Source organism: Zootoca vivipara, chromosome 1 (genome assembly GCF_965207765.1).
Source record: "Zootoca vivipara chromosome 1, rZooViv2.hap1.1, whole genome shotgun sequence".
NCBI classification, from domain to species: Eukaryota; Metazoa; Chordata; class Lepidosauria; order Squamata; family Lacertidae; genus Zootoca; species Zootoca vivipara.
The window spans coordinates 19,755,274-19,773,346 of NC_142582.1; the positions used below are offsets into that span (position 1 = coordinate 19,755,274).

The window sequence follows — 18,073 nt, forward strand, 5'->3', positions numbered from 1 at the left end:
ATGGTCTTGCAATGACATATAAGAGGATGAGACAGCGACTTGTGTGCATATGGCCCATGCCACCACAGGTTTTATAACCTGAAACAAGTGAATTTACTTGTTTGCCCTGCCTCTTCGCAATGCACAACAGTAAACGTCGCTTCTGGGATACAGAACAACAATGCTCCAATTTAATGTTTTGAGCAAAAAATGTAAAAGCACACTATTCATGTTTGAACTAAAAATGCAAAAACACCTCTGCAACACACAGCCATAAAAGAAAGTATAGGAATATAAACCATATACCACCCTGTTGTGCCTGAAGTCCGCAGTAGTCTAGTCGGTGCAAACTTCAGGGAGTTTTGGAGCATGTGTGCTTTATCCCCACCAGGTACTGAATCTTTCCCACAGTCAAGTTGGGGAAGCGCCACACGCAGCAGCATAATATATCCTGAGGTTAGGAAAAGGTATAAATGCTTGCATCCAGGTTTGACACAGCTTTCTTATCTTACGAGATGAATCACCGACAAAGAGTGCCTTTCTTGGTTGCCATGGAATTCTAGACTTCAAACCACGAACCTAAAAGGCCACTACTAGCACCCAAAATTTATGAGTGGCTGTTGCATTCATGCCCTCCCCAGAGATACACTTAGCGCATACTATTCTCCATTTCACTCTGGGTCAAGTTAATGGTCTCCTGCATCTAGTTTCCAACCATGGAAATAGAGGAAACAAGACAGGGAAAAGTTAGGAACTCTGAAAGACCACAAAAGGAAAAGCACTGTAGAATTCCTTCCTAGTCATATTGTGTTAAGAGACTGTGTGGATATCTGAACATCACATATTATTTATTTACAGGTAGGTAGCTGTGTTGGTCTGCCGGAGTCGAAACAAAATAAAAAAATTCCTTCCAGTAGCACCTTAAGGTAAAGGTAAAGGGACCCCTGACCATTAGGTCCAGTCGTGACCAACTCTGGGGTTGCGACGCTCATCTCGCTCTATTGACCGAGGGAGCCGGCGTACAGCTTCTGGGTCATGTGGCCAGCATGACTAAGCAGCTTCTGGCAAACCAGAGCAGTGCATGGAAACGCCGTTTACCTTCCCGCTGTAGCGGTACCTATTTATCTACTTGCACTTTGACGTGCTTTTGAACTGCTAGGTTGGCAGGAGCTGGGACCGAGCAACGGGAGCTCACCCCGTCGAGGGGATTCGAACCACTGACCTTCTGATCAGCAAGCCCTAGGCTCTGTGGTTTAACCCACAGTGCCACCCATGTCCCCTATATTCTTCAGATACCTGAAGAAGTGTGCATGCACATGGAAGCTCACACCAATGACAAACTTAGTTGGTCTCTAAGGTGCTACTGAAAGGAATTTTTAAATATTATTTATTTAGCAGAGTTGCAGCCCACTCTTCATTAAAAATAATCTCAGAATAGGCTCCAATATAACAAACACAATAAAGCATTAAGTTATATATAAGGCAAATAGTACACCAGCACCAGTATTATACAGATAACCCCCAGCAACACCAAAATATCACCCAACATCTTTCTTTGAATATATGTATTCACTGGCCACTGTAGCTGTCTATAACATGTGTTATAAAACAGAAAAAAACCTAACGAGTTAACAAACAATAAAAAGGCTGCATGGACAGGTCCAGAGGCTTTAGTAAATCTGTATGTTCCATGCAAACTCCCAACAAAATTAGAAAAATATATTTTAATGGCTCAGATGTATGCAGGATTAAGGTATGACCAAGGCCACTGGAAATCAACTGATTTACAACACATCTAACTGCACAGGGTGAGTTGTAAGAAAACGAGACCTTGATGCAGTGCGGAAGGAAAAATATTAACATCTACAAAAGCTATTATGTAACAAACTGACAGAGAAGGTCTAGTGAGAGTCAAAGACAACATTCCAGTTGCTAAGTTACTCATAACTGATCCACATATGCTTTGAGGGGGGGGGGACAAGTGCACCAAAAACTTTAGAAATCTTACTTTCAGAAATCATGTTTTAAAAATGATAGGAAGAGGGGGTACCCCAAATACTTTAGGGTTCAGCTTTTTGCATGCTCCTGTTATTTTTTACCACATAGATTAGCTGTCAGCTTACGATTCTGGTTTTTATATAATATTCTGGTTTTTTCTGGTATATTTTATACGATTCTGGTTTTTATATAATATGTGTAGCTTATAAGGAAATAATTAATCAGTGATCTAGTACACCAAGAGTGACCTTTTAAGTCGGTTATGTGTGCACTGTCTAAGTGAAGCACATTTGTTGAAACAGGCTGTTGCTTATGCCTGCTCATGACACAATAGCCAGTTTATACAGGGCTTCAAATCCCTGAAATGAGTCAAAAGCTTGGTACTAAGGCCTGTGACTCATTTATTCTGTAACGGTGTGGTAACCTTGCTGAGAAAGGTTCTCCATCTGTCAACAAAGACCTTGTTGAGAAACTCCAGAACGATTTCTACCGTTGCCATGTACCTGCCTAGAAAGATAAGAGATCCATTTGCCTTATTTTCTTCAAGGTTCTATTTGTGAGTCAACTTTTTAAAAGTACACCATAGCAGAATGAGCCCTATATTCTGGTAAATTTCAATAAAATCCACTGATCTTGCTGGAAGCGAAGATCAGGAACGACCACAACAGTGGTTTTTAAACTTCCAACTCTTAGTGAGCCCTTTCCATATGAACTTGCCTGCTGAAGAATTCCTTGCACTCTTAACAGTTGCTTAACACAGTAGTGGACAGCTATGACATTAAGTGATGACATGCCTATATGAATGGACCACCACAGACCTTTATGTAACCTCAGATGCAATGCTTTCCAATAAAATCAGTTCATACAACCAACATCATTAGACAGAGCCTTCCTCTAATGGTGCGCTGTAGATGTCTGGTAATCCAAAACATTAAAAGTGCACCAGGGCGGTAACCCTGCAGATGTTGTTGGATTCCAAATTCCAACAGCTCAGTGTGCATGATGTGCTACAGAATGTAGAATGAGAGCATTGTCTATTCGGGGCTGCCTCATTACATCTCTACTTTTTGTAGAATGAGAGTGCCTCTTCCCAGATGGTTTACACACAGCACTGGAAGACCACCCTGATTATGTCTCATTTGTTCACGCAGAGGTTGAAACCATTTATGTATTGTACTGCAATGCACAGAAACTCTTCCCCAGTGTTTAATAAGCTCTCCCACACATGGATCATAATCTTGACACATGGCAAGAAAGTCTCCGACTGAAACACTCTTTGACTTGCTAGTAACTTCATGGAGAGGACAACACGTCAGCTAAAACTGGCACAGAGGCTGGACAAACCAGGGAGCCAAGCCAAGCCCGAGAGCCTTCTGCTCAGGGAAATGCAGCTAAGCCCAATAGAAAAACGTGACAGTTGCCTTGAACCCAACCACGCACCAAATCCCTAATTCTTCAACCTCAGAAAACAGTAAAAAGAAAAAAGAACTATGACCAGGATCCAGAACGATTACTGAAATCCATTTGTGCAGAACACGTTGTATATTGTACTAGTCTATGTTAGCTGTATTCATGTGTCTGCAGTTGAGTCTCCGGCTGCAGAGATTGGGAGGACAGAAACAGGTCACTCAGTCCTATGCATCAGAAAGAATGTTGGATAACACCAGGAACAGTCAGCATGGTGGCCAGCAGACATTGGACTCAGCTCCCATCAGCCCCAGCCAGCATGGCCAACAGTCAGGGATACTGGGAATTGTAGTCCAACAGTATCTGGAGGGCACCACAATGGCGACCTCTGCATTAGACAAACAACCAAATTAGCCTTGTTTTTTCAAGGGCAGAATACGTACATGAAAGGTTGAGGCAATTTAGTGCAAGGAAGTTCCCATTACTGGGTTTTGACAAGTTCGAAAATTTGGTTGAGGATAATTTAAGATGGCAGTTCTGTCAGAAAGCAATGGTTTCATCAATTTCAATCACCAGCAAGTTTCAAGTTGTGGGGGTGGGAATGATGACAAAGATGATTTATTCATAACAGAAGACTACACAAGCCAAGAGCATATAACAGCTACACTATCTTGTATCTGCTGGTGGTGTTGGCACTGGGAGTGACGTAAACTCCTGCGCTTCTAGCTTAGTGCTGCAGCATCAATTGGAAAATGCTATTAAGCTGTTCCTTTATGGTCCAGCTCTCACTTCCATACATATAAAGAAGCCTGATTGCCGAAGAATTGATCCTTTTGAATTATGGTGCTGGAGGAGACTCTTGAGAGTCCCATGGACTGCAAGAAGATCAAACCTATCCATTCTTAAGGAAATCAGCCCTGAGTGCTCACTGGAAGGGCAGATCCTGAAGCTGAGGCTTCAATACTTTGGCCACCTCATTAGAAGAGAAGACTCCCTGGAAAAGACCCTGATGTTGGGAAAGATTGAGGGCACAAGGAGAAGGGGACGACAGAGGACTGGATGGTTGGACAGTGTTCTCAAAGCTACCAACATGAGTCTGACCAAATTGTAGGAGGCAGTGGAAGACAGGAGTGCCTGCCGTGCTCTGGTCCATGGGGTCACAAAGAGTCGGACACGACTAAACGACAATTAAGCTGTTCCATAGACATGCAAGATGGACATGATTTTGTCTAGATATTAGGATTGTGTCAAAAAGCCACTGAAAAGCTCTCATACATTGAGAGATGACCCTGATGGACAGAACAGCCTATTTGTTATTTTTCCCTCTAAAAATAACAACCACCACTAATGTGCTTTTAAAAAACCATTACCTACACACACTGTGATCTGCAGAATAATGCAAGAGAGGTGGTGTTAAGAAAGGCCCCTGCATACAATTGAAGCAGCTTTCAATTTAAACTTTTGGTAGAGCGAGGGAGATAACAGGAGAGGACAAGTATAGAAAGTAGAACAAGGAGAGAGGTAAAGTGAGAAGATTTAAAATAAGCATTTCTAAGTTTACAATGCCCCAATATTTCAATTGCCTGTTTAGTTAAAGGACTTTGAAGGTAGAACTAGGCCACAAAAATATAATTCAGTTAAACCTTTATTTCAAGAAGATTCATAAATAAAAATGGGAAAGAGCTAATCCTAATATTCCCCTCAAGAGTATTCATAAATATTCTAATAGCCTCAAAATGAAATATTAATTACCAACCTCAAAGCCAAAGTGTATGTTCCAGGTTGCCGTTGGCTTTCACGAATAAGATAACTTCCCTCTGCTACGCTCAATAATTGATCTGCTTCTTCTCTCGATATCCTCCCATGGAACCTGAAAAACAAAGCCCATCTTCATCAGCACAATAAGAGAGTTGTTTCGAGAGAAACGCTCACCAGAAAAACACAAGCCCTCAGCGTTTTTTTCATGTTAAAATACAAAAATAGCATCCTTCCTTTACTGTCAAGAAACACGCAGCATACTCAAAGTCAGCCCTGAATACCAGTTATGTTAATTTCTCTACTTATCATGCAGCTGGCTTGATCATTTTCAGCTGGTAGTTCTTAGTTATCAACTTCTTTTTTTAATATATAAATAAAGCCTAGGGACACTGCCACCCTATAGGCCAAGTAAATTCTGTTCATAAGGAGCACTTATCAGCTTGATTTACAGAGAGGTGTAAATCTTATCTTACATAGCTTCTCATTTGACATTAAGGTTACATATCCTTCTCAACAATGAGCCAGATTGACAGCATGCCAAGACCCTAAGGACAGATCTTAAATTCGAATAATCATCTCTGTATACATAATTTACATACATTTCCCCCAGTCATCCAACATATTTGCTTTCTTTCTTTAGCAATGGAAACACCTCTACTATAATGTACCATTATTGTCATGGCAAGTTTTTTTTCTTCTAAATACACACATCACAGTGAAAGTCACCCTGGCAAACATCGATACAGCGAATGCTGTATGTGGCGAATGTCAATGTTCACATTTGAACACTGACAATCCCAGATGAATATTATGAACTTCCAAAGTTTCAGAGATACACCTAGTGAACGCTGACAGTTCCCTCAATGAGATCGTCAGTGTTCACTCATCTATTTCCGGCAAGTAGGAGCATACGGCAGTGTGCTGACCATCACAAAACCTGTCTGGGACTGCCAGCGTTCACACATGAATGTTGATATCCAACAAACTTGTGTACATACTGCAATGAACTATGGCGTAGAAAGAGACAATGCTGTTATTTTAATGAGATCCGCTTTCCCCCTCAGATACTGCACAAAAGAACACCACTACAGTGGTACATTGGTTCTCAAACGCCTTGGTTCCCCCAAACACCAAAAACCCAGAAGCAAGTGTTCCGGTTTTCAAAGGCTCTTCAGAAGCCGAACGTCGGATGCAGCTGTCGGCTATTGTTTCTGGGCGCCTGCACCAATCAGAAGCCGCGCCTTGGTTTTCAAACATTCCGGAAGTCAAACGGACTTCCGGAACGGATTAAGTTCGAGAACCAAGGTACCATTATAAAAGCCATATAAGAAATGACAATGGAACTCTGTAAGAGAAAATGCCTCTAACAAAAAGCATTGTACATACAAAGGGCAAACATATAAAGAATGGGAAGCCTGGTATGGCTAGGCCCTGATCCAAATTCTTCCTCTGCCATAATGCTCTGCAGGTGATATTTAGCTACGTCACTAGCACACCTTCTGATATACCATTTCCCATGTGCAAGAAGTCAATTGTGGGAGTCACAACCGAAGTATGTAGCCTCCTATTTGCAGAAGCTGATCTATAACCTGAAAAAATCTTTCCAACTTGATTTTACTAATTGTACATACTCGTCCTAAGTTGCTGACATTATAGCTCCATAGTTTTGAATTCCATGTTACTTAGTTTTGTTGACAACTCAAATTATTTTCACTTTCAAATTTACAAGTCCAACAAAAATTTTGAAGCCCATTAATTCACTTTGGCAACTTTAAACTGCTCTGAAGATACTTTATTTCCAGCCAGGGAACTGTAAATTACTTCAATATAAAGGCGTCGAATTGAACACAAAATGGATGACTGTGAACCCATGAATTCCAAGAGGAACAAACTATAAATTTTGAGTTAACAAACAAAAATACCCCTGAACAAAATGTGTGAATGAAACAAAAGGTGACTGAAGATTTTTCAACTGCTGAAAATTACATATATCAAAAATTCTCCTATGATGTGATTGCTTGTAATCTACTTCCCAATTTCATTGTATGGGGAAAGATGAAAATTGGCTATAAATTTCCATAGCCACTCTAAAAGAAAAAGAACAAAGACGGGGGCCCTAGTGTGATTTTGCTCCCCACCCTCCTTAAATAAAAGGGGGAAAAGAAAACTAACTCACACATTTTACTTTATTGCCACCAATTCTGCCAAATGGAAGCAGGAATGTGAAGTAAAGCCCTTTCCTTGAAGTACAAAACAGCTAGCCTGAAGATGTGCGTGTCAACATTTCCTTATGTGACCTATTCATGGTCGAGTAAAACTGCCTATGTTGTTAAAACCACCAGTGAATTGCAAAATAATGTCATCTCTGTATCCTCTAAGACAAATTGAGATGTTTTATGAACCCATTGAGAACATGCAGAGTAGCCATTGGGCAAAGTTTTGGTATTTTTGCTCTATTAGACAGCCCTTAGCTTAAGGCAAAAAATTCAGAGCACACTGCATTACTTACTCTCGTCCATAGTACTTCGGTCTCTTCTCTACCTATTGAAAAAGAAAAAAGTAACACCATTTTACCAGAACAATACAGAAGACGTAAAAAGTTCGTGTTCTCCCTTAATGCACAGTTTATCCTGTAATTTAACTGAACAACAGCTAATAGACAAAAGACACAAATACTTTTTATCGTTTTTATCGTTTCTAGATCTTTTTTTGCTTACCTAGAACAGGGTTTCCCAAACTTGGGTGTCCAGTTGTTTTTGAACTACAATTCTCATCATCCCTGACCACTGGTCCTGCTAGCTAGGGATGATGGGAGTTGTAGTCCAACAACAGCTAGAGGCCCAAGTTTGGGAAACCCTGACCTGGAACAAACATTTTAATTTGGATACAACAATTTTTAGTCATGAAAATCTCTTAGCTTATTAAAAGGGCCATTTCACAGCTTATTTCATGAGGAAATCAGCTGCATATGCAAAATTTTGCCATTTCTACCAGCTAGCCACAACAGAAATACATACCTGCCAAGTTCCGGCCTGAGAAATAAGGGACTGGACCGGAAGTAGCAGGCCGGAAGTAGCGCTGCTGCCATTTTGGAACTGGGCAAAGCAGCATCAAAAGTCGCTTCTGAGCAAAATAGCCGTCGTGCCAGAATAAACCAGGGGAAAACAAAAATATCCGTTTTTTCGGCTGGGGACAGCTAGAAAAACGGGGGTTTCCCGGGGAATACGGAAGACTTGGCAGCTATGGAAATATATGCACTAGTCTGGAGACCACAGCTGAATATGGCTATATGGAAGCCACATAGCTCAGGAGGCCTCCACCCAATAGACCAATGCAGAATAGAAAAGCAAATGGGTTGTGATCAAAGTTCCCATGAGTAGAACTCTGTTCACAAGACATGGCTGGAGAAAAGTGGGCTATTTTCACTTATTCTTCCTTCTCAATACAACCCTTTCTACCTCTCAAAAATCAGAAGAGCATTGGAACCGGGGTGCTGAAAGAGGAATCGGCAAGAATAGCATCCTGTCGATAACTCTTCCAGGAAATTGATCTCGGTCCCTTCTGCAAAGCGAAGGAGTCCTCTCCCTCCAATGCCATCCATATTAAATAAGCTAAGAAATCTCCTGGATCACATAGCCTAACATCCTGTTTCAACCAGATGTCTCCAGGAAGCCCACATAGCAACAATGGTTTTCTCTCTCGCTGTTACTCCTTAGCAACTGATATTCGCAAACACGGTGCCTATAATTCTGTAGGCAATGTATGTGCCTGGGTCCCAAATAAGTAAGAATGAAGGAAGGGAACATGGGGGAGGGGGCACACCTGTGTGTTGCGATGCAGCTTGTATGAGATGTGTGTATGTGTCCCCCGTCCCCCCCAAGTGCCTCAACAGCAGCTAAGCTCCATGCCTCTGGCCTAAAATCTAGCTTCATAATAAGCCTCTCATTTATGATTCAAAAATGAGAACCAAATTGGTCTAGCACAGGGGTAGTTTGGCACATAATACTCATTCTGCTCTTGTAAGAAATCCATCTTGCAGTGTGGATGCTCTCATATTTTGGAACTCCCCAACTCTTTTTGGTATGTGTTAAAACACTTCTGTTTATCCAGACATGCAGAAGCTGCTGCTTTTTAAGCTTATTGATGGTCTTCAGTATTTTTTTTTAAAAAAATACTGTACATGTTCTCAACTGTTTCTACTGCTAATTTTATTGCTTTATCCTTTTTGCAAACCGATTTGAGGCTTTATCACAATTAAGCAGTATATAAACAAACAAACTAGGTTTTTCCTCTAGCTCCTGCAGGCCAATGTGCAACAACCTGCCTACAAGCTGGTAATTCCAGGGAACAAATAGAGGAGATGCAGGGAAAACATTTTTTTAAAAAAATGAATGCAGAGGAAAGGAAAACCCCTTAGGATGCCGAAAATATCTCCAGGAACTTATTTACCAGGAAAATCACCCAGCAGCAGTATAAAGGGCTGCTTAGGACAAGGTTGTTTGTAGATACTGTTCACTCAGGCTTGCTGGTAATTAGGGTTATATTAGCATGAAGCTTTACTATACAACAAGAAGTGGGGGGGGGATATTAATTAATGCAATCATCTGGTTCGCTTGATATCTTTTCATTTAAGATTATTGTAACTTCATGGCAAGATGCCAAGCTGCGACAGCAAAGGACATCTTACGTGTGTGAGTATGCCACATGAACAAACACGCAGCAAGGCAATAACAGTCATGAAGAATCAAGCTTTTTTTCTTAAAAAGAATAATAAAAAGGCTTGAAAGAAGTTCATATGACAATTGGGGAGTATTAAATCAGTCGGAGATATTATCAGTAAAAACTCATATCCTCTGTTTCCTATAAAATTATCCCTCTGCTTCAACGTAAACATAGCACTATAAAAAAACCAAAACAATGTAATTGGATTGATACTTGAGAGTATTAAGATATATTTTTCAGTTATTTGATTTAAAGCCTCTCTATATTGATGTCAGTGTCGCTCAAGAGAAGGCTCACAGTCTTGACTCCCCGAAGCACAACACTTTCTTTTCCGAATGACCTGGGGAAATACCTGAACACACTCTGATAATAAGGTCAAGTAAACAGAAGTGATATTTGTAAAGGCTTACAAATGGCTTAACCCTAGCCAACAGGCAGCCCCGAATAGACAATGCTCCCAGCCACACTTTTAAGTTGCCCTTCTTACATCTCTACTTTTTGGTCTTCTCATCATGTCAGAAATGCTCCTTCATCAATCCCACCCCCCAGTATCAGTATGTTTTTTTTTGGGGGGGGCGGTTGGTTTCAACAATCCCTCTAAATTCTTAGTTGGAAATAAAAGTTACAATTTCTTTCAGAATGATCTCAGTTGAATGGTTACGCTTGTTGTTGTTATCAGCATCACATTCCAAAAAGTAGTCTGATGAAAAAGGCTATTGGGGGCACATTCTGGAATATGGCTGTTTTGGCAGCCATTTCTTTAGTTTTATTAGTATTTTATCTATGAAAGCATTTCTGTGCTGCCCTCTCGCAAAACATCGGGACAGTGGTCAGCAACCCCCCCCCCCCAAAAAAACCCAATGCAAAAGCAATAACATTGCTTTTTAATTGGAGGTGAGATCGTTATGCCCCTTACTCCTGTTGCTACTGAAAGAAAAATAAATGAAATGCTTTTAAAAGGTTAGGAAAGTAAGGGTAGGTGGCACATATACGTGGAGCAGATTTGCTGTTACGCAGCGATATGCAGGTAGGTTGTCTGTGCATTGTCTCAGGAGCCATGTCTGTGTCTGTGTAATGCTCATCAGAACATCAGTGATAATGCTAAGCGACTGGCCCTCATTTGGGGGAGAAGGAAAGACCTGGGTTCAGTCCTCTGCGCTCCCCCCTTGATGTTATTGCTGATGAGCTGATTAGGGCTATTGCCACTGACAGGTGCTGTTGCTGATTTTATGATATGTTTTTCCGGGAGAGATTTCGAGGTGCATACAGCTTTGGGAAGAATAGGAAACCTGTGGCCATAGAGATGATATTTGACTCTTATGAAACCAACTGGGCAGTTCCGATGAAGTGAAATGTCTGTTAAGAGTGCTACTAAAATCCCAATGCCAGGCAAGGGAAAGGGAATTGTGTTGTACACGTTTGCAACTGTGCAAGAGAAAATTCTTACCAGGGCACTCGATAATAGGCTAGAAAGCAAAACCTTAATTTATCCTGATCACTACTTATCTTCATGAACAGGAATCGGCATTAGCTGGATAAATAATTAAAATGCCTGCCAAATCAATATTGGCAGAAACTGTAGAGTTTTCTTTGAAAACGTGGACCACCTCACGCCCATTAGAGCTTCATATTTTTTCATCCTAGAGCCTTACAGCACATTTGGAAGAATTGCAACTGGCATATGAAAGAGAACAGCACAAAGAAACTCCTATTTAATTCAGTAAATTAATCCTGTTTGTGATCTTAGCGGTATAAGCTATTAAGGCCATGACAGTACTGTGCTCCCCTGTATTTAAGGCTATGTCAAAATGACAAACACATTTCGAAGATTAATTTCCTCTCCCCTTGGGTACATGATGAAAGTGTTGCAATAAAATTTAAAACTTTAATCATTTTCAGCGCCTGTTTAGCATGAATGGTGTTTTGTGGCTGCATTATAACAAGTCAAATTTCACGCTGTAGCATATTAAAAATTGAAATTGATGTTGTGCTGTGATCCAGCAGAGCTGGCTGAGGAACAGATAAAACGGTTTGCCTAAAAACATTTAAAAAAGCTCCTGACATGGTGATTGGAGCTACTAGGTTTGTAACCTTGAATAGGTGGGCAAGTTTAGCTTTGTCCAGTAAGATGAGAGAGAAAACCCGATCAACATATTCTCCCTCCGCCTAAGAGATTAGACAGCACTGATCATGTCTACTGAAGGCAAGCAGGGGAGAGACCTGGACTCTGCGAACAAGAAATCAGGGTTGCCATGGCTGAAAGCAACGTGTTCATCATCCACTGCACACCCTGGCGTACAATGAGAACTAGTCCCCGAGGATGATCCAAGCATGAAACCCTGTTTATGTGCATGGCTCACTCTTGCAGGACACATTTTGGTCATAAGATAGTGCCCCAATGTCTGGGAAGGAAGGTCTGAATGACAAATGGTTGACAACTGGTTTGTTGGTTTGTTTGTTTTTATCCAGTGAGTCCTGTGCTCATTCTCCCTCTCCCTCTCTCTCCTTTCACCCCTTACACACAATTAATTAATGGCTATGAAGCAAAAAAATCCAGCAAATCAGCAGTAACAAGATGGTCAAGGATGGTCAGGCATGATGATGCAAATCATAACAATGGCCATTTTTTAGTTTAACTGCACAGTGCTATTTTCACAGAAAAAGAGGTGCAAGGGCTCACCATGAATTTCTCCCTTGCCATCTTAGAATGGCAATGGCGCCCACCTGAGAGGAGCCAGAGCTGAGCTCCGGCTGAGGAAAAAAGTCCTGACTCTAGGAGTGCCCTCACCCTAAGTGCAAATGAGGACTAAACAAAACAGGAACAGTACCAGCTGAGCGGAGGTGATTCTCATGGGTGTCATGGCAGAGGAAGAACGATTTAACCTTCCCCTCCCTGCATGCTGTGGTCCCAGCTGAAAAATGACTTCCTGCTCCTTTCTTGGTATTAAATCCTTCAGAAAACAGATACATGGTTGCTAAGGATGTATTGAGAATCACACCTCATTTGGTCCCTAAGAGGGCTGCAATAAGGACCCTGTGCTTTTATATAGTAATTGGAATATTAACAGCATGATTTCCTAGCCATGTTAAGGCAGAGAACTGCCTACATGCCTGGCTCAAAGGAAACCAGATAAAGCTTCCAGCATGTAGTGGTGAGACTGGGAAAGAGGGACTAAGGGTAATTGGCTTATAAATTTTTAAAAAAGGCTTAGGAACATTGTGGGAAATTAAAACAGTGGCCACAGGGAATGTATATTCAAGGAGGTCCAGGGAAGGCAGTGGTGGGCTGTTCCTAGTCGTAGAGGTTTGCCAGAACTAAACTAAGCAACAATATTCAGTATTTTTAAAAGCCTTCAATTACATTTAGCTTTCACGGTAAACCCACCTCAGATGTGCAGGTAATCCTTCTAGGGTGCGGAGCTTCTTGTTGCAACTGATACACTAGGAAAAGGCAGAGGAAAAATGGATTTCATTTTTATGCTTAAGACTGCAAGGAGGTAAACACTTTAGCATTTCTGTTTGTTGGTATTAATGAAATAGGCATATTTGACAATCGGGGATCTGTCTATGCCAATGGTCAGTCGGTTCCTTTGTATGCCACATAGACTATGTTCGAAGCGGCATTCAATACATGGGAAAATAAAAGTATATAATATACCAACTGGGGGGACCCAGGTGGCGCTGTGGGTTAAACCACTGAGCCTAGGGCTTGCTGATCAGAAGGTCGGCGGTTCGAATCCCTGTGACGGGGTGAGCTCCCGTTGCTCGGTCCCTGCTCCTGCCAACCTAGCAGTTCGAAAGCACGTCAAAGTGCAAGTAGATAAATAGGAACCGCTACAGCGGGAAGGTAAACGGCGTTTCCATGTGCTGCTCTGGTTTGCTAGAAGCGGCTTTGTCATGCTGGCCACATGACCTGGAAGCTGTACGCCGGCTCCCTCGGCCAATAATGCGAGATGAGCGCGCAACCCCAGAGTCGGTCATGACTGGACCTAATGGTCAGGGGTCCCTTTACCTTTACCTTACATGTCAGCAGTAGCTACACAGCAACATGGTAAGCTGGAGGCAGATTTTCACCCATGGAAGACTTTTGATTCAATGGAGGGATTCTGCTGGTGAAGGGAAGGGGAAGGCCATCTTTGCCGATTTCCTCCTCCTCCTACAGCCACCTGTTATCACCTCCCACCTCATTCTCCAAGACTGGTTTGCAATGATATTAAGAGTTGATCCAGACAACAACATGATTGAGGAGGAGGGAGGCAGAAGTTAAAACCATGGCTTAGCTCTGTTATACTGACAGCTGTTTCAGATATCCTGTCCTGGACGCTATAGGTTAGCACCCAACAACTCTCTCTGAATTCTCAAGAAAAGGTAACCGAGCACATTGGAAACATTCAACAGAATTGCACATTTTGGTTGAACCAAAAAAGAAAAAAAGGACAAAAGCTTCACTTTCCTTACGAAAGGTTATTTTTCAGCGATTTATTATTGTTATTTGCAACGGGAGACAACACACATGCGTTTCATGGCGACAAGTTGCTGGGTGTATGGTTGTTGTGATTAACGATGTTTAATATAAGCAACACAATGAGTGCCAATTTTATCCTTTAATCATCAGCTTGAAGACAAAAAGCCTGCTCCGAGTCACTTTGTGTGTTAATGGTTTTATATTAAGTGACTGGCTTGGCATATGACAAGTGACTGATATAATAAATTATGACTCAAAAGCTACACTGTGGGACACTTAAAAGGCTCTGGAGCAGACAAAGGTTCTGACAATAGCGATTATGCGGCAGCAGCTGTGGGGAAGGGGACTCTTAAAGGTACTACGGTTCCTTCGAGGCTCTGAAGCGAAAGCCTGGGCACAAATGGAATGAAATGAAGGTTGACATTAATTTCAATATAGAACAGATTTAAATCATAGTGGGACACTGAACATGAAACGCTGATAATGACAGATAAGTTCTGTTGGTCCAGCTACTCAGTAGCAGGGACAGAAGCCCTAGAGTAAAAACACATTACAGATATTATATCACCACAAGCACCACCTAATTCTCTCCCTGTCATATATATATGTATGTGTATATGAGCGATAGATATACTGAGAACTACCATATTTACTCGAGTCTAATGCACCATCGAATCTAATGTGCACCTCAATTTTCAGAACCTTGAAACCAAAAAAGGTATTCACTGGCAAATGTAAACATGCCATCAAATCTAATGCACACCTTAATTTTCGCAACGTAATTTGGCCACAAAATGTGTGCATTAGATTCGAATAAATACGGTAATATGGTGCTATCTCTTGTTTCAACTTTGGGTCTTAAAGGAATACAAAAACACCAGGCACACAGAATTCTAGCTACAAATAAAGCCAACTTTCCTATCGTAAGCCTGGGATTGTGAAAGGTGATTGTCCAATCCAGCATCTTTTCAGGATCTAGGTTTGTGAAGGTTTTCGTCTTCCTCCACTTACTTTCTGATGTGCACACGAATTTATGTGTAGATTTAAAACGGAGAGCAAACAGTTTAATGAAGGTTCCCCCAACTTCTAAATCAGACACCTGGTCAGAAGCAGATTTGGGGATTTTTATAGAGGGCTTTTTTCGTCCTCGGCAAGAGAGCAGATGCAAAGTGCAATATCATGAAATCCTCTCATTTCCAAAATGTCATAGATAGCAGCTAAATTTGGAGTATACAAATCTAGCCACTTGCGCTTTAAAAAAGAAAAAAAATATCCCCTGGTTCAACTGGTTTTAATAGAAGAAATAGACCGACAAAATCTGTGACATCCATTGATCTTCTTGGTACAGTTAGGTTCAGAACCTGTATCCTAACAATATACTTTCATTCATAGAATTGTAGAGTTGGAAGGGGCCCTGAGGATCATCTATTTCAACACCCTTGGTTTCAGATGCTACAGAGCAGGAGGATTCTGAGTACACCATGTTTATGAATTTCAAGACTTACAAATTTCGCCATTTTAAAAATACTAACAGTACCAGGGGTAGGGACAAAAGTAACAGAATTGAATCAGATACTTACGATAAGATTTCCAAACTGGTGGCCTGTATTCATCCGTATCTGAAAGAATAATGATACTCATTAGTACCCCAGCAGAAAGGGGGAAACCTGTAAAAGATACTTGAGAGAAATGTTATTTAAAAATTGAGAGGTTTCAAATTAACAGCATTATTTAGTTCCACTCAACCCAGCATTGACAACCTCTGGGCCTCAGGTCTAATTAGACCTGCCAACCCTCCTCATTTTGACCTGTGGTGCCATTTTGGCCATGCCACATCACCAGCTGGAACAGAACCATGAAAACCCTATGCACAGTGCTTGGCAAGGGCTGGCGATCTACCAGTTGTCACAGTTTCCATGTACAACGCTATGCAAAAAGGGTTACCTGGCCTCACTGTGACATCAGGTGATTGACAAGAGGGTGGCTCAGTGTACGTTTCAAACTTGGTCTGTGGGGGTGGGTGGGAAAGATAAGGATCAACCCCCCCCCAGCTCTATGGCTCTATGACTACCCACCCTGACACAGCCATTCCATTTTTCAAAACTGATTATGCATAGACAGACTTTGGGCGGGGGAAGGTTCTTTTTGCCTAGCTGGAGGAGACTCTTGAGAGTCCCATGGACTGCAAGAAGACCAAACCTATCTATTCTTAAGAAAATCAGCCCTGAGTGCTCACTGGAAGGACAGATCCTGAAGCTCCAATACCTCCAATACTTCGGCCACCTCATGAGAAGAGAAGACTCCCTGGAAAAGACCCTGATGTTGGGAAAGATTGAGGGCACAAGGAGAAGGGGACGACAGAGGACTGGATGGTTGGACAATGTTCTCGAAGCCACGAACGTGAGTCTGACCAAACTGTGGGAGGCAGTAGAAGACAGGAGTGCCTGGCGTGCTCTGGCCCATGGGGTAACGAAGAGTCGGACACGACTAAACAACAACAATTCAGTTTAAAGGGACTCCCAAATATAAGTTTTTTTAAAAAAACAAGAAAATGAAAGAAGGAAGATACAATGAGGAAGGTACAACTATAACAGCTTGAAGCAAAATGTTTTTGTTCAATTGTTGGTTGCAAATTAACGAAATATAAAACAAATTTAAGGTTTCATATCTATAAAAGAAGCACTGGTAACTTCATTTTAATCAAAGTAGAGATCTATGTTTAAGCCATTGTGTACAGTTGTTTCTCCTGATCAGGATGTGAGCATGCTCTGCTAGGGAACTCCCAAATGGCATCATTTGCAGATGCCTGCAGCTATGGCTGAAGCCAAAGACTCATTATCAAGGTCATCCTAAAGTCACATGACCCATGACAGACACTCACCAGTTCTTCCTTTCAGAAAGATGGGATTTTGTTCAGATTCTTAAAACATATTTTGCAACTTTCCAGTCATTGTTTATATGATTTCAGTGTGCATTTGTGTTGTGTCATTAAGACACTTTAAATCAGCTAGAAACAGAGAACTGTAGAGTTGGAAGGGGCCCTGAAAGTCATCTAGTTCAACCCCCTGCTATGCAGGAATCTCAGCTAAAGCATTGATGGCATTAGCTCAGTAGGTAGAGCATGAGATGCTTGATCTCAGGATTGTGGGTTCGAGTCTCACATTGGGTGAGAGATTCCTGTATTGCAGTATTTCCCAAACTTGGGGCTCCAGCTGTTTTTGGACAACAATTCCCACTGTCCATGACACTGTCTTGCCAGCTAGGGACGATGAAAGTTGTAGTCCAAAAACAGCTGGAGACCCAAGTTTGGGAAACACTAGTCTAGACGACCCTTGTGGTCCCTTCCAACTCTAGGATTCTGTGACAGATGGCCATCCAACCTCTGCTTAAAAACCTCTGCTTCATTATCCTCCAATGAAGGTTAGTCCACCACCTTCCGAGGGAGGGACTAAGATGGATCAACAGTCTGGAGTCTGGACACCAAGCCTTATGAGGAACGGTTGTGGGAGCTGGGTATGTTTGGTCTGAGTATAGCAATCTTCAAATATCTAAAGGGCTGTCACATGGAAGATGGAACAAGCTTGCTTTCTCTTGCTTTGGAGGCTAGGACCCGAACCAATGGATTCAAGTCACAACGAGATTCCAACTAAACACCAGGAAGAACTTTCCGATAGTAAGAGTGGAATGGACTCCCACAACAGTTGGTGAACTCTTATTCCTTGGAGGTTTTTAAGCAGAGGTTGG

At 41.7% G+C, this 18,073-nt stretch overlaps 1 protein-coding gene across 2 annotated transcripts in view; it reads right to left on the minus strand.

Moving 5' to 3' along the window:
* Nucleotides 1-18,073, minus strand: part of CHN1 (chimerin 1) — a 90,917-nt gene that overhangs the window by 54,864 nt on the left and 17,980 nt on the right. The window contains exons 2-5 of one of the 2 annotated variants that reach the window (XM_035134957.3): nt 15,910-15,948; nt 13,250-13,305; nt 7,652-7,683; nt 5,141-5,254 (exon numbers count right to left, since the gene is read on the minus strand). In XM_035134957.3, the coding sequence (XP_034990848.1) occupies nt 5,141-5,254; nt 7,652-7,683; nt 13,250-13,305; nt 15,910-15,948 (241 nt within the window). The remainder of the gene's footprint in view (nt 1-5,140; nt 5,255-7,651; nt 7,684-13,249; nt 13,306-15,909; nt 15,949-18,073) is intronic. The other variant, XM_088660232.1, reaches the window with a different exon arrangement.